The sequence below is a fragment of the Antrostomus carolinensis genome, unplaced genomic scaffold (assembly GCF_000700745.2).
Source record: "Antrostomus carolinensis isolate BGI_N321 unplaced genomic scaffold, ASM70074v2 scaffold9268, whole genome shotgun sequence".
NCBI lineage: Eukaryota > Metazoa > Chordata > Aves > Caprimulgiformes > Caprimulgidae > Antrostomus > Antrostomus carolinensis.
Genome location: NW_010332294.1, coordinates 22,317 through 39,590, shown reverse-complemented (window position 1 = coordinate 39,590; position 17,274 = coordinate 22,317). Strand labels below are relative to the sequence as shown.

The window sequence follows — 17,274 nt, the reverse complement described above, 5'->3', positions numbered from 1 at the left end:
CAGTGCCCGTGTCCTTCTGGGCACTGCTGCACACACGGGGCTCCCAGAGAGCCCAGTGTTCCCAAGGTGTGTTGGGGGAGCCAGCTTGGAGGAACCCCCACCCCTCTTCTTGGCTTTCTACCCTGGCACAGCGCTTTGCCAGTCGTAACAACGTGTTGCTTGGGGCCATTAAAAGACTGGGCTGCTCTTGTAGGGCAGTTGATGTGTTTGGTTTGAGATCAAGTGCTTCGTATTTGGGTGCAACACCCAGTGCTCTCCCAGGAACCTGCAGCCTCAGTAACTGGCTCTCCCTCCCCAGGTGGATGTGGCAGCCATGGTGCAGCTCTTCGGCTACGTGGATGTGACCGACTCTGGCTTCATTGCGGCTGTCCTCACCATCGCCTTTAACCCGCTCTTCTGGAACGTGGTAAGAGCACCCTGCACGCCGACTGCCCCATTATTTTTAGCCTTTTCCAGCTACAAGGGGATCTCCTTTGGGCCACACTGGAGGAAAAACCTCTTTTGGGGAAGTTTGGTGGGCTGGGTGGAGCGAGCAGTGCTCAGTTTTTAGGCGTTAGAAGTGGGTGAGCAGGGAGCTGTGCTGCAGAGAGAACTCCTGGGGCTGGGGGTGGCTGTGACGGGTGTCACAGAGGAGGTGAAGGCGGGAGCCAGCGCGGGATGGAGAAGGAATTAGAAGCTGAGCCTGGGAGAGGGAGCAGAGTGATCAGATCCATCCTTCAGCCACTTCCTGACACACCTCCCACCCCAGCAGCCAGGCACTGGTCACCACTGGGACTGCACTGGATATGTTGCCTGCTGCTTCTCCTTGAAATATGTTGGCAGCTGGTTGTGTGATTGGCAGGAAATAAAAACAGCCAGCCAAAAAAGTTAACCTGAAGAATTTTCCCCTCCATCATGCTACAAAGTCTGGCAAAGAGCTGCAGACCTGGCAGGAGTAGGATACCTATGCACAGGTGATGCTTGTTGTCTCTGTGGGTGCTGTAACACTTCAAGAGCAGAGACTGGAAGAGTCTCCGCTGCCCTTTACGGCTGTGGTTTGTCACTTCCCTGCAAGAGCAGTGAGAATTATCGCCGCCTGTGTTTGGGAGCATTGCAGAGCCAATGTGCCAAGCAGGGAGCTCAGGCTGGCTGCAGCACGAGGTGACTCCTACCCCGCAGCACCCTTGGCAGCACAGCTGAGGTGTGGGATGAAACCTTCTCCCTGCGAGCACTCATAGAAACAGGATGTCATCTCAGCCAAAATCCCCAAAACCACTCGCCAAACCTCGCAGGGATTCTCACCCTGGGGAATTCTCCTTAAAAAGGCCTTATTTTTCCAGAGGGGGAGGACTCATCTCTCTCTGAACATGGGGACTCTTGAGATTGTCTGACGCTGGGTTTTGGAAAAGTGAGACTCTCAGGGCTGTGAGTCACTTTGGAAATCTCCGTCGGAGCTCTTTGTTGCAGCCTCCCTAATTTTTCATGCAACTCGTTATTAAAAAGTCTCATGGTGTCTGAAATGAGAACAAGAATATGCCGCGTTATTTCGACTGCGGAGTCATCGTTTAGCATAAAGAATCAATGAATAAGAAGATTCAGGATGTGGTCTCTGGGGGGAGAGACTGGCTCCAGCGAGAAACTGCATAAAAGGGAAAGAAAAAAAACAAAAGTACTTTATTAGCGTCTGCTGCTACGCCTGCGACTCGTGGGATGCCAGCAGCTTGGGAAATAGAGTTGCTTTTTGGATCAAGAGTTTGGCTGCTGTTAAAGGACAGGGAAAGCTGATGTAACAGCAGGAAGTTCATTGCTCTGCGTTGCTGTTGTCCCCTTCCAGCGTCTGAAGAGCAATGCCGTTGGCGGCAGGTGGCACTGCAAGCAAGACGTGCAGGGCCTGCGCCTGGGAGCTGAAGGCATCTCTGCATGGGTTTGCAGTGAGCAACCTGAGCTGGTGCGTTGGTGGTGGAAAGCTCTGGGGAGGTGAGAGTGGCACTAGATGTTTCCCCGGCTGTAACAGACCGGGTGGCTCTCGCAGTCCATGTGCCTCTGTCCATGCGCTTGCTCTGCCCAGGTCCCCGAGCATCTCCCTGGCGTTGTCAGGCTCTGCCAGTCCCGGTGCGTGGCTCACACCAGGTGCTGCTGGATGGGTCTTGCAGGGGGGCTGTGGGAGCTGCAGCCCCGAGCCAGCCTCCGCTATCGGGTGCATTTTATCAGGAGTGGCCCCAGCCATCCCTGGATTTTCCCTTTACCTCCTCCCCATCCTTTTTTCCATGTGATCAGTGTCCCCTGCTCGCACCTAGCCAGCAGCTCTTGCTTTCTCTGCATCCCTGCACAGGCTCCCTTTGTCTTTTGCTATTTGAGTTCCTTCCCAGCAGCTGAGATTGCTTCTGCATCTGAATTACTTTGGGCTCACAGGAGCTTTAGTGCAAAGACTGGACTTCTGTGCTTTGCCAAGCATTCTCTGTGCTTAATAAGTACTGTGGGATCGTGGTCAAAACCCCTCCTGTGCATGAAATTCCTGATTTGGGTAGAAATTGGGTGGGGATGCATTGATTTTGTTCAGTGTCTTAATTCCCCTTTTCAGCTGAATTCTGGCCAGGTCTGCCTCTTGCAAAGTTTGGCGCCGGGTTGTCCTCACTGTGCAGAACCTCTGAATAAATATGTGGTGGGGAAACCCCAGCTCCGTGTGATGCTCTGCTAATGGAGAGGCACATCTCAAGGCCTTGAGCATAGCGAGGTGTTGGCCCTGGTAAGCAACAGGCATGTTTCTTTGGGACAAAGCCTGCAGAATTTGGGGGATGAAGCATGAACTCCGAAGGCTGCAGGGGACTGTGGCTCCGGAGAAAACTGTGATGCTTGTCAGGTTGATTTATGTACTTTGGTTAAGAGAGCAATTTACAGGACCAGAGCCTAAGTGGGGCAATTTGCAGGACTCCAGCCAGGCTGTGCTGATGTTCCCTCCTGTTCTCCACAGGGAAGAAAATCTCTCCAAAAAACACCTCAGGACTCCAATTTCCCACCCTCCTCCCTGCAGGCATGTGCCAGGGGGTACCATGAATGTACCCCCAGGGTTGCCCACTGCTTTTCCCCACCAAACCCAGGGCTTGCACTGCCTTTTCTGCTTCCCCAGCTCCATGCCAATTAAAATCCCACCCGTCCTCAGGTGGCTCCCAGGTTACATTGTCCATGGCACAGCTCGAATGTGTTCCTGCACTATTCTCTGTTTTTCCCCCCTTTTTTCTTTCCTCTATCCTTCTTGTACTGTCTCTGCTTTCCCACCCACCGTAGCTGTTATGAAAGGAGCTGCTGGGAGCCGTGGTCCCCCATGAGGCAGGGTGCGGGTGAGGTCCCAAAAGGCAGCAGCAGAGCCATTTTGGGGATGAAGTCACTCCCCAAAGATGTTCAATGCAGCCAGGAGACCTGAGCTGTGGTGGGACTGTTGAGGAGCACCTGGAGAGGAGTAGGCACGACGCTGGAGCCATGCCATAAAATGTTAATGAGGTCAGAGCAGTAGAAACTTCAATAAATCCCATCTGTGTTTGGAAAGCCGCAGAACGATGGGATAAACTTCCCATCCCTGGGTAACTAAGGAAGATATTAAATAACAGCTCATCAGGGACAAGATTTTCAAGCCGGGAGAGGCAATTAACCTGCATGCAGGAGGCATTAGAGAGCTCGCTGAGCCTTGGCACATAGGTTGTTTCTAGAAAGCTGGAAGGTTTCTGACACTCTCAATAGCAAACAGGCAAATGGCATAACCATGAGCCAGGTAGTCTGACGTCCGTCACCACGCAAGTGAGTTTCAAGTGGGGAGTGCATCCATCAGCAGTCTTTTTCTTGATTTGAGCCTCTTAAAAATTTACGGCTGGCGTCACGGACCGATTTAGAAATGGCACATCTTCAGCTGCTGCCTGAGAGCTTGCTCCTCCCGTCACCTCCGGTGACCCCCTCGAGACACCAGTACATCTCGCAGGAATCTGCAGGGCGATACCTCAGATGTCACAGTTAGGAACAGGCTTAGCATAATTTAGCATGATTTTAAAGGAAATAAACCCCATCAGACAAACGTGATGTTATTCTTCAAGGTTGCAGCTTTTTCTGTTCAGGGTAACAAGATCTCTGTTCCTAGACTTCTGTCAAGTGTTTAAACTGCATGAGGTTTTGATTAAAGAAGTAGTTGCACAGGGACCTGGGCTGACAACGCCTGGCTCCTGATGGATGTGTATCTCTTGGTTCATTTATTTTTAATTTCCCATCCTTTTCTCCTTCTTTGGAGACTAGAGGAATCTGCCAAGTGGATAAGAAGTGCTTGTGCTGTCAGGGAGGGGGGAGTTTGGAGGCACTGGCAGCCCAATTTCTCCTACCTCTGACCACTTCTTGCTAAACTCAGGGGAAAGTGTCTGGCCCAAAACCTCCCAGGCTGCTGGAAAGCGGCCAGGAGCTTGGGAGCTGTCAGGATCCCAACCTCAGTGAGTCAAGCTCCAAGAAACTTTCTGGGGGCAGGATAAAATGCTTGAAGCTGGGGGATTTCAGCAGCTCTGGGGCTGGAGCAGCAGGCAGAGCCTCGCGGGGAGTACTCGTTGCTTAGTTGAAGTTTACAGAGTTGGGAGGTGAACGAGTCAGAGTGATTTAATGGTCTTTTCTGACCTTCAGATTTTACAAACCTGCAAGAGTTTTGTAGGCTCCCCTGCAAACTTCTGCTTGCCTGCAGCTGTGGGTGAGAGCAGGAAAACAGCCCTCAACCATCTTCTGGAAAGTGCTTTTAGATCTAGTTGTAGAAGCCACAGCACAGCGACGATGATTATCTGCTTATAACAGATGCCAGATCAATAGTGGGGCTTCAAGCTACACTGCAAAGCAATTGACTGCAGAAAGTGTTTCTTTATTGGGGTAAAGCTGGGTTTGCAATGAGGCTTGGATTCGCTCTTACATCTCCGGTCTTAAAATGTCACCACCAGCTCTGATGCTTTTCATCCTTTGTGCAGGGCGAGAATGCACATTATTCGTAATTGGACTCTCTACCAGGCAGCAATAGCCGTTTTCATTTCCTACAATGCCTGAGAAAGAGTCAGGATTGGCTTTTTTTCTTTTTTTTCCCCCTTCCCAAAACAGCATTTAGTGGCAATTTTATTCTGAGTGACTTGGTAACGCTTCCCACTCGGGTGGCGAGGGTTTGCAGCGATGCTGTAACGCGTGTGGTGAGCGGGAGCGGATGGCATTGATTCTCTTGCCGTCTCGTAACAGAGTGAGTCCTGACCGGGTGTGTAACACTGTGCCTGTTTAGTTCCTAAATTTAGCTTTTCTAGCTTGTCAGCACTGCTGTGAGCCACATAACAGGCACCAAAACTGGGTCGCATCCTCAGCCTGCTGGCTGGAGTGACACAATTACGAGTGCCGTCACCTTGAGGGAGAGTCACATCCTTCATCCCAGCACCACTTCCCTGCAGCCTCCCAACTAGAGGTGGTGGTGGTTTCATCTAAATCCTCTTTAAGAAGCTGTGCAATATCTTTTTACGATGTCCTTGCAGGCTGAGCTACCTGAGGTGCAGGGGAATCATGGAGCCTAGCCTGGCTAGGCAGCTGTGAGCTGAGATGCTTCATCTGTGTGTCGAGCCAGGCAGGGTCTCAGCCCTCGGGGCTCCAGGTGAGGTGGTGGCAATCATTCAAGCAGCTGCCCAGCAGCTATGCATGGGTACCTGCCAAGACAAGGTGTGCTTGGGCAGCTGAGCCATTGCCATGCCCATTCCTAGCATGAATTTGGCATCCAGCTGGTGTGCGACGTGCCTGCTCAGCGTTTCTCTAAACCAAGGTCAGAATCTGTCTCTCACGTCGCAGTCCCTTATGGATCATGGCCAAGCTGACCCAAAAAACAACCTTCTTTTTTTAGCTTCTACAGAATGCTTCTCTAGAAACCTAGAGTGTTTGTTGTATATACTGGACTTTTCTTGTTTAGTGTTTTAAAAATAAACTGCAGGCTGCTGGCAGCCCTGCTGGGATAAGTCAGCACGCACACAAAAGATGAAAAAAATATATTTAAGCTGTGAGTGTTGTTTCCATAAGCATCAGAGGATTATCTGTATACCCTAGAAGTTGGGAGAGGCCCTTTCCTCTCCATCCCACTCCACCCGTCTCCTGCCACACTGCTGCAAACCACTTTCTCCTGCTGATGAGGTGCTGCTCAAAAATGCGAGTCTATGAAATGGCAAATCTTTGATCACCTGCATCCCACGGGACAAGGCAAAAAATGCAGCTGGAGGCAAAAAGGAAAGTATTATCATCTACCCAGACTGGGAGGTGTGGAGGACAGTGAGTCCTCCCATGTTGCCCTGGGCTTTGCCAGTGGTTGTGCGTAGCTGGGAGGCTGGGAGCTGCTGGAACCCCAAACGGGGAAACCCATTGCCTTCCCCTGAGACATCGGCTGTCCCGGAGCCGGACGGAGGCTTCCCAGGCTGCGTGTCTGCTGCTGTCGCAGACGTGAGCTGGGTGTTTTCCGGCTGTGCCATGGCACAGGCTGTTTAGCAGAAGCCTGCCTGGTTCCCAGAAGGATGGGATCTCCCAAAATAGGCTGCTTTGACGAAGAAATGCAGAGACACGCAGTCTGCTGGGTGCTCTTGGGAGGTTATTTCCGTAAAACTCACCACCCGGCTTCCATCACGATGTGATTGCGTCTCCTGTGTGCCTGGAGATCATGGTGGTGATGATGGATCCAGCTTGCGGCAGGCTGGTGGCTCACAGGGTTGGCACCCCAAAGAAAATGCTTCCTCACTTTTATTATTTTCTGCCCCCTTGATGAACTCCAAGGGGACATTTATCTCCAGTTTCTCACACAGCTGTAGTAAATGGGTAGTAAAGTAGATTAGTAAACCAGTAAAGCAAAACCCTCCTCTTTTCCACCTATATTGTATCACCAGTGACACAAGTAGCTGGAAATGACACTTGGCAGGAGCATCCCACATCCCTGCTCTCCTGAGTGTGAAACCAGATAGTTCAGCAGCCCAATCCCAGCTGGTTCCTGGTAAATATGAGGATCCTCATCTCAATTAAAGCAAACAAGTATCTGCTCTCTCCCCAGGCTGCCTGCCTGTGTCGGCTCCTTTATATTCCCCTTTCTAAGGTATTTAACACAGATTTAAAACCCCTGTACTCAAACCTGGGGAGAAATAGTTGATTTTTGGAAGCTGGTGCTGATGTATTACATTGATGGAGGACATGGGCTGTGGCCATAGAGCGTGGCTGGGCAGTGGCTGTGGTTGATACGTGGCAGAGTGATGGGAGCAGCGGTGCAGCAGCTGTTCATAGAATCATAGAATGGTTTGGATTGGAAGGGACCTTAAAGCTCATCCAGTTCCAACCCCCCTGCCATCAGCAGGGACACCTTCCACTAGACCAGGTTGCTCAAAGCCTCATCCAGCCTGGCCTTCAACACTTCCAGGGAGGAGCAGCCACAGCTTCCTTGGGCAACCTGTTCCAGTGTCTGACCAAGGGGCTTTGATTTCGGAGCATGGTCCCAACCCAGTGGAAGGGCTGTGGAGTGGGATGAAATAGCCCTACCCCAGTGAGCCACTGCCTGATTTTCCTTTCCCCTGCCAAGCCACCCGAACCTCCGTGCTTGCTCACTTGCAGGGAAAGAAGGGCAACTCTTAGAAAATTATGAATTTCTTTGCTGAAAGGGTTCTGAGGCATTGGAAGGGGGTGCCCAGGGCAGCGGTGGAGTCCCCATCCCTGGAGGGATTGAAAGGTCGTGTAGACATAGTGCTGAGGGACATGGGTTAGTCGGGGACTGCTCAGTGTTGGGTTCATGGTTGGACTTGATCATAAAGGGCTTTTCCAACCTAGGCAATTCTGTGGTTCTGTCAATTTGGTTGCCAGAAAAGCTGGATGCCCCAGGCTTGTGCAACTGCTTGTGGCTTCATCAGACTCCCCCGATCTCCCAGAGAATGTTGGGGTGAGGGAGAGGAAGGCCTGGCAGGAGCTCTTGATTTTCCCATGTGTCATTGAAATCGTGAAGCTCCACGGTGCGTTACTTACTCATCTGGATTTGATAATATCTTGCTTGGTTTTTTTTCCTTGCAAAACCTTTTTTGCTCCCTCTCTTTACTCCTCCAGACCAGGGGTGATGCAGCCGTGGGCTTGTTCTGCTGGCTGGGACGTGCGAGCTTTGGCTGAAGGGTTTTTTCTTGCTTTCTGTGTAGGCACAGTCATTTCTGGTGTGATCCTTTTTGCGCTTTTGGGAAGAAAAAGCAGGCTGCTGAGCAGCTCACGCTCCTGAAGTGGGTGAAATGGAGATGGGCTTTAGCAATTTTCTCTGCCTTGGGCTGTTGCGGGGAAGCCTGACCGTCAGGGCTCGCCGAACGCCTTCGTCGCCTCCTTTGTGCGGTGGGAGGTTTGCTCATTATCTGGTTTGTGCTTCACTTATAAAAGAAGCTGTAATTGTAGCAGCTCCTTGCCATAAAAGCACAAAGACATTTTCAGGGAAGGAAAATGTACGTGCAGCTTTTATGATCCTTTACAGTACTCCCTCTGCCTACTTTTCTCACCTCCTGCCCTTTTCTCCAGCATCAGCTCTGTGCCTACCTGGTGCTCAGCGTGACTGCCTCTGGCTCCAGCCTCTCCTTTGCTATAGAAATGCCCCTTTTAGAAAGAAAAAAGTTGAGCATCCTCCTCATCAGTTTTGTTGGTGAAGAGAAGAAGGACCCCGAATCCCCCCGTGTAGTCAGATGTTCCTATTCCTGCCTTTTCCCTCAGAGCTGTGTTTTCTGTGGTCAGTCTAACAGCAGATCCTCAATCTGCAAAATCCCAGGGAGGATTTTGAACTGGGGGAAAAAAACCCCTGTCCATCTGTGATTCCAGTGTTCACCCGTAACAGGACTGGAGTGATACCACATCAGATCACCTTGGGACACGCGTGGCTGTTCCTATTAAAAACTGCATGACCTCAGATGAGATACAATATTTTTAACTATGAAGCATTCCTATTAAGTACCCTTTCCTGTTTATTTTTACCAGAACGTTGTTTTAATGACTGCAGAGTTACTCATTTGATTCCCAAGGCTGGAGAGCAGCAATGAATTAGTTTCATTTCGAGTCTTTGTCGTGCAATCATTTTCCAGAGATTGGTGTACTTGGAAGCCAAAGCGAGTGCATTGCCCAACTGAGGAACGTTACTTTCCTGCCTGTGCCCGTCAGCCTTTGGTCCCTGGTGCGGATGTGTGGGGATCCTTAGCTGGAAGGACTTGCTCATCCTCCTCCATTCACCTCTCTGCAGGGCTCTGGTACAAATGGATGGACCAAAAGACTGTAAGAGGGTTTGAGCACTGGAATTGGGGCTCGTATGAGCAGCTTTGAGGCTGCAAAAGGGAGAAGGAGCTCCTTTGGGGTACTGAAAACTGGGTCTGGGGATGACTCAGGATGATCCTGGAGAAAAAGAGCCTGAGGGGAGACCTCACTCTACAACTCCCTGAAAGGAGGGTGGAGAGAGGTGGGGGTGGGTCTGTTCAACCAAGGAACAAGTGACAGCACAAGAGCAAATGGCCTCCAGTTGTGCCCAGGGCAGTTGAGATTGGATGTGAGGAAGAATTTCTTTGCTGAAAGGGTTCTGAGGCATTGGAAGGGGTTGCCCAGGGCAGTGGTGGAGTCCCCATCCCTGGAGGGATTGAAGAGTTGTGTAGACACAGTGCTGAGGGACATGGGTTAGTCGGGGACTGGTCAGTGTTGGGTTCATGGTTGGACTCGATGAGCTTCAAGGGCTTTTCCAATCCAGGCAATTCTGGGATTCTGTGATTGTTCACTCAGCTTTTGGGTTACATTTCTTACATTGAACAAATACCATGGGGCACGTGTTGACACCCATCAACACCCACATGAACCCCAGTGATAGCACCAGCAAGCTGGGGAGGTTTGATGATTGTATTTAACCCTTCAGATTGTTATTACTTGTTGTGCCACGCGGTTCGAACATCTCATCCCTGAGGAGAGGGGAACAGAGCGCGCGGCTGCCCGCCTTACAGAAGGATCAACTTGTCCCTCTCTATTGTTGGCCTCCAGGACGACAGCAGCATCGCAAACATGCGTGTCCTCAACGCCGTGGGAAATGTTCCCAGGGGAGGCTTGACAGGGAGCCTGGAACATGATATGTTGAGCAGTGAGAGGATGGGAGGCCCTCCAGCTGAATTCAGCGCTCCACTGCGTGCAGCCAGTGCAACCAGTACCTCTTTTCCAACGAACTCTCACTACTCTGCGAAGGGGTATTGGGTTTCTCTTGCATTTTGTGCTCTGCACGGTGTATTTATTCTTTTCTCCCCCTTTCCCCATTCCCCCTCCCCATCACAGCCCCTGCGGGAGCGATGAGCGAGTACACACTGTCCAAAGGACGGGTGTGTTGGGAGTCTTTATTAGCAGACTTATTCCAGAGAATTAAACCCTAATTTCACAAAAGGGCAGCAGGAGAGCGGCGGCGGCTCTGGGAGAAGCCGAGCTGGCTTTGTGTCTTGTTTGCAAATGGCACGAGAAGTTCTGGTCAGAGACTGCCAGTCCTGGTCATTGGGGTATTACGACCAAAAGAATAATTGTTGTGTTTCTTTTCTATTTAAAACAAAAATTACAAAGTAGTTTACAAGGAAACCAGCCATGTCTCCTCTACCATGCTGTCACTTGTGCCTCCGCTTGTTTTGTTTTTGGTTTTAGACAGAGCTTTAAAATGTTCCTAATCATCTTCCACTTCACCTTTTGACAACCCCGCTGCAAAATGTGCCTCTGCGACACCCGTCATTGTGTCTCCCTGAATTAATTGTTGTGTGTGTAATTGCGACCTGCTGCAGGACGCTGTCTGGCTCTATTAAAAAGAGAGATGCTAATGAAGAACATTGGGTACCATATTACGGGAGAGCAAGGCTCGACTCGCTGGGACGCGTACTTGGCGTACTGTTATTGCCAGCCCAGGAAAAATTGGTGTTTCTGTCTCTCGTCAGTCTCTGGCTAATGATTGTAATTTTTACTTGCTGAGAAACTCTGGAAATAATGGACTTCATTAACAGATATGTGAGATGCTACCAGACCTGCATCAGAGGGAGAGAGATGAAGAAAACAACCCCTACGTGGAGGCAATTTTATTATTTATTTGCAGCAATAGGAGTGATCCAGAATTAGCGTCGGATTCGGCGGTGTGGCTAATGAGCTGGGCTGAGTTGGAATCCAAGCAAACCTATTAACGAGAGCAAACTGCAAAGATGATGCCCAGGTCTGAAAACATCTCATATCAAACACAAGATCCCAAGCACTGCTGAGTTGGCTCAGCTTTTTCTTCCTCCACGTGAGGCTGTGTCGTTGTGGACCGATATGTTTGCATCTCAAGAGGCTTCTGCTTGCTGATCACCCCCAGCCTTTCTCCATCCCCTTCTCTCCTGCCAGCTCCTTCTTACTCATACATTGGGTGAACTGGAGCTTCTGATTTCATAGAATCATAGAATGGTTTGGATTGGAAGGGACCTTAAAGATCATCTAGTCCCAACCCCCCTGCCATCAGCAGGGACACCTTCCACTAGACCAGCTTGCTCAAAGCCTCATCCAGCCTGGCCTTCAACACTTAAACACTTCCATTTAATCTTTAAGACGACAGAGCCAAAGTATTTCCACTCCCATGGGCCACGTCTGCTTGAAGAATTGCCCAACTTGAAATAACTGTGGCATCCAGCCCTGGTTTTCAGTTGCAGGCAGTGACACATCTGCAGGTCCAGCTGTTTGGGGACATGGTGACAGAGCTGGGTGCTCACACGACCCCTGCTACCTGAATGCTTATCAGAGCTGCAACTAAATACAGAATCACAGAACTGTAGTGGTTGGAAAAGACCTTTAAGATCACTGAGTCCAACCATAAACCCAGCACTACCAATTCCACCTCTAAACCATGTCCCTAAGCACCTTGTCTACCCGTCTTCTAAATACCACCAGGGAAGGAGGCTCCACCGCCTCCCTGGGCAGCCTGTTCCAATGCTTGACCACCCTTTGGGTGAAGAAATACAGGTCATACAAGAGAGCAAAAAGGCATTTGAATTAGCGAACATCTCTGGTATAACTTTATATGGTCTCTTTGCAGTGCATCAAGAGCTGCAAGGAATGTCAGAGTCGTTAGGTGACCTCAATCTCCTTTTACTCAGAGCCAATGAAGACTTGTCTCAGTTCACTAAGAGAGTGTTTCTTACGTAGGATGCACTTACTGAAGACTGTCCATTTTTCTTCCAGCTAGAATAACTGGTTTTTAATCAGGCCGACCTTATTTGCAACCACGATAGCGAATTGAACTAGAGGTTTACGGCAGTTGTTGGAAGCTTCTGAAAAGCAGGATAGATGCTTTGTGACAAGGATAGGAAGTTTTGTCCCCACATTTAAAACCAGACCCAAGGCGTTGAAGTCTGCAACGAATTATGGCCTCAAGTTGTGGCCAGGGCAGTTGAGATGGGATGTGAGGAAGAATTTCTTTGCTGAAAGGGTTCTGAGGCATTGGAAGGGGTTGCCCAGGGCAGTGGTGGAGTCCCCATCCCTGGAGGGATTGAAGAGTCATGTAGACATAGTGCTGAGGGACATGGGTTAGTCGGGGACTTGTCAGTGTTGGGTTCATGGTTGGACTCGATGAGCTTCAAGGGCTTTTCCAATCCAGGCAATGCTGGGATTCTGTGAAATCAGAGGGATTTGACCTCAGAACTGTGGATCCACTGGTCTAATTTGGAAATAACGCAACGGGAGCAGAAGTGTGAAAACAGAAGGAAAGTTTTAAAAAAAAAGAGAAGAGAAGCGTTTGTCTTGTAACGTGGCATTTGTACTGAGCGCTTGCTGACAGTGTGGTGCAGCAAAGAGCTTGTCTTTCTCAATCGATGCCAGCTCAAACATCGTCAGTGCTATTGTTGGACGGCTTTGTTTGAAAATGGGTCTTTTGGGTAGACGGTCTGTTTTGGTGAAGCTGCTGTGTGTACAACACTTCAGGCGCTTTCTCCAGCTTTGCCTTTTTTAGTGCTGCATGAGTAACAGGAAAAAAAAAACAACCCCAAACCAAACACAGGATGTGAGATGGGTGGAATAGTTTCTCTCACCCAAGAGACCAGCACACACCTTTGCTTCTGGTTGGTTTGGGAAGGTGCTGGCTGTGGACTGCCAGAGCAAAATCAGACCTGTTTTGCTCGGAGAAAATGTTCCAGGCTTCAGAAAAATGTACAAAAAGATGAGGTTTGTGGTTTTCTGGATGGGAATTGTGTGCAGTGGGAAGCTGAGTGTGGGCCAAGTCATCTGGGCATGGAAGAGGAGGAAAAAAAAAGCTGGCAAATCACTGGGCAAAATGCTTCCCCGTCCTGTGCACGAGATGTTCATCTGGCAGCGCTTGCCTTCCCTCTGGGCTCCAGCAGAGCCCCATATACTTGTACAGGTATTTCCCTAATCTTGGGAGATTATTTTTTTAGGGTGTATTACTGGATTAGAGGAGCTGGGTGGGTCCTGGCTGCTCCCTATTCCCCCACACAACCCATGTCCCTCCCGGTGCTTGGCTGTCCCCACGACATCCCAGACTGGGACTGGAAAGGTCCTTCCCCATCCCATGCTGTGCTCTGGAGAAATCATTATTTCGCAAATAAATTTTCCATGGGTTTTGTTGGCTGGGAGAGTCAGTCCAGGACATGCAGGCTGTTTCCCTGCAGCTAAAGCACATCGCCCTTCCCCTGCTCAGTCTTGGGGAGCTGCTCATAAGACCTCCCAGTACCCACTCTCAAAATTAATTAACACAGTTTGTTCTGGGTTACTCGAAATCACCTACCTTCAGCTTCCAGCTCTCTGGACATAAATCATGAGCTCCTTGCCTTGAGGAGAAACTGTTTAGATTTTGTGTTGGAAATTGCTAGCAAACACAGCCCATATTCTGTGTCATTTTTGTTTTTATTGAAGAGGAGAGGATGTGGCTCATGGAACATGGACAGACCCAGGCTGCCTTGGCGTACGTTAAGCAGGGGCTTGTTTTTATTGCAGCCAGATAATGAGATGGTACTTTGACAAATCACATAAACACTATTAGAGAAATGAAATTTATTATCTAGCTGTTTATCATGAGTGGATTCAAGGTAAAGACTCGTGTGGAGGTAATCTCAAGGGATGGCTTTGAGGTAAAGCATACCTAGTCCTTACGAAACTCTTATCTGTTTACCTGCCAGCTTATTTTGTTTCCCCAACTCAAGGCTGTTAGCTGAGGTGACCTGTGCCATTTCAGTCCAATTACTTTCATTGAGGATAGATGAGGGGGGATTTATTTTTTAGGCTAAACTCATACATGGTGGAAGCAGGCTGGGATACTTTAACAGTCATCTTTCCACTTCTAAAGAAGTGGAATCACTTTACCCTTCTCCCTGTGTCAATGTGTTCAGACTGGACCCCATTGACCCCCTCAGCAGCGGTGTTTGTCAGGAAAGAGTCGCGAGAAGAGGCACTCCAGCTTGCATTTCATCCTCTTAACCTGCTCGTTTGGGCGATGGGCATTGCAGGCAGCGAGGCTTTGTCACACTGGCTCGTCTCAGTGCAGCAGCTCCACAATCCAGCCCCTTGGTTTTGGAGAGGAGCCCACCCTGCTTTCCGCTGGTAGATAGTTCTCTTCTTCAGCCTGTTGGATGTTCTCATTTTTTTGCAGCCTGTCGTGTTTTCCAAACCTCCAGTTCCACTGCAAGAGCCTGCAAACGTGTGGTTTTTCCCTCCATGAAACTCTCTTGTCCCCTCAGTGTACAGCCCAGTCGTTCCAGCTGGCTGTTCCATGCCGTAGTGTCGCTGCGTAGCCAGTCTACACATCACCTCATCTCTCCAAAACCCTGCTGCTGTTTCTTTTGGCTGGATTAAACAACAGCCTCCCCCCATCCAGAGCCCATGAGAGGCAATGGAAAAGTCTGCCTTCAGTCAAATTGACGCCTTCCTTTCCTAACTGAAAGCCCCTGGCAGACACGGATGAGCTGAGCCGTCCCCCTCAGCTGCGGCTCGCAGACAGCTGTTATTGCCATCGTACTGGTGGGGAAATGGGAAGGGGGGAAAACTAACTGGTGTAGCCTGCTGGGGAGACCTTTCCTGGCTGAGTCAGCCCGTCCCCATCTCTCAGGACATGTGTCAGGTCTCTACCCATCAGGTTGGGGTACCCAGACCCTCCAGGCTCTGACAGGACTCCCTGCCCTGCTCCAGCTCCACATGTGTGGGCTCAGGCTGTCACCAGTTGTCCCCAGTACCCGTTGCTCATCAGCAGTCCCTCTCTCTCTGCATCTTTTCTTGATGCATTAACATAAAAAAAAAAGACTTCTACAAGCTGCATGGGCAAAGTCTCTGGCCTGTGTTGCCTTACAGCTCACATGAAATCATTAAGAAGGTGCCTGTCTCTTCTAATATCGCTTCAGTGTTTTAATTGCTTGAACTGGAAGCTGCTGCTCCAGTACTTGGTGGGGGGAACTTCTCAGGGCTTTAATAATTTGCTAAAAAGCTTTCAGGCTCGATTACCATCTCATGGCTCTCTATAATTGAGTGCCTGTGAGTTGAAAAGCCTTCAGAGGAATAACTCGGTCTCTAGATCGGGTAATCCAGAGCTGCCGCAGCTTTCCCCAGCACAGGCAGGAAGCAATTAAACAAAGTGGAGCTTGTTGGGGTGCTGGCAGGAGCTGGCAGCCTGTGACCGGCTCCCCCAGGGTGCTGTGCTGGCAGGAGGTGGTCTCATGGTCACCCTGAGTGCCAGCTTCTCCTCCTGCTTCTAGAAAGTGTCCAGCTGGTTACAGCTCAACCTGCTTTCCCCAGACACCTCTGTGACACCAGCTCTTTAGCACTGATCCTGTGGCACCAGCCCTGTGACTCCAGCCAGCCCTGGAGTCGGTGCCCACCTTGGCTATGCCCTGCAGATGGGTCCTGTGCCACGGGCTGTGCCGGGAAGGATGGGGTGAACAGCAAGGGACCCTGAGCAGTGCTGTGACAGGATGGAGGGGCTGCAGCTGGCAGGTCTGCGTGGGATGAGGGCTTGGGGAAGGCTGGGGGACAGCTCGGATGGGCAGAGGTGCGGGGGTGATGCTCTCACCCTGCCAAAGGGACATCAAGCGATGGCACATGGGATTGAGGCTGCTGGCTGATCAGTGGAGAACTGGTGGCTCACAGCATATAAGAGATAAGGGATGCACGAGGGACTGGCCTGCTAACAGCTGGAAAAGGGAAGACATCCCTTGTCTGCCTCGTGTTAGGAGTCGCAGCGGATGCACAGGTGCCAACCGGCGATGGGCACCGCCATGGGTACGAGGGGGTCACACAGCCCAAGTCATCACTGCCTGTCTGCCGAGCCCTGGCCACGGGTGAACCGTGGTGGGTTTAGGGCACCTTCCCAGGACCACGTACCCACCCGGTGCTGGCCCGGTGCTCACCGGTACTGCGGGGAAGGCAGATCTGCTGTTGGGCACTTCGTATCGCTGCCGCTGCTGTGCGGGGAACGTGACTGCGGGGAGGTGATGGCTAATTGCTGCAGCAAGTCAAGGACTGTTTAAGCAGCTAATTAATTCCTCCTAATCAGCCCTTGATCTGTTGAAAACTGCATGGCATTATCTCCTCTCTGCAACACCTTGATAATTCCTGTCTGAATGGCCTTCACGGAGAACATATTTAAATAAACTCAGTAGAGATTTCAGACAGATAGCAACTATAATTACCAGCTTGTACAAATTAAACCGTGGTTTGTTCTGTTCTTTTTCTCCTGCCTTCGCTGCCCAGAGCTCCTGCTAATCATGTTCTTCTTGCCAGTGGCACGCTGGTCCCCGGGGCGTTTTCTGCACATGCCTTCGGAAAGCCTGTGCCGGTGCCCGGTGCTGGGGTGGGTGCTCGGTGAGATGGTGTTTCAGGTGAGGCTGCACATGGGCATATGCCAGCCTTGGCTGGTGCTGTCCCTGTGCCAGGGGCTCAGTGCTGTGCCACACCATACCAGTGAGCTGCGGTACCATACACCCCTTGGAGCTACCACACACCATCATCCCCAGGACCAGCCCTGCTCAGTTTCCCCCTCTTGTCTCTCCTGAGGTTTGCAATCTCATAGAAAAGCAGATTTTCTCAGCTAAAAGCAGCATGAGCACTCGGACGTTTGCCTCGAGCAGCCGCAGGAGCCCAGGCTGGAGCTCTCAGCCTGGCCACGGTGTTCAGCTGGCACCATCGGCAACGCCCGAGTGGCACACGCTAAATGCTGCTGAGCGCAGAGGACTGGAGCACGGTTCATTAGGAGGGATAAGGTCGGGCCACACTCATTTCCTCCACGGTCACTTGGGACAGCTG

General features: G+C 50.7%; 1 protein-coding gene across 1 annotated transcript in view; it reads left to right on the top strand.

The window, feature by feature from the left end:
- Positions 1-301: 301 nt before the first annotated feature.
- The window catches only part of PEMT (phosphatidylethanolamine N-methyltransferase), a 35,156-nt gene continuing 18,183 nt past the window's right edge, over positions 302-17,274 (top strand). Inside the window, exon 1 of the mRNA XM_010173463.1 lies at positions 302-406. Coding sequence (XP_010171765.1) covers positions 314-406 — 93 coding nt within the window. The 5' untranslated portion in view covers positions 302-313. The remainder of the gene's footprint in view (positions 407-17,274) is intronic.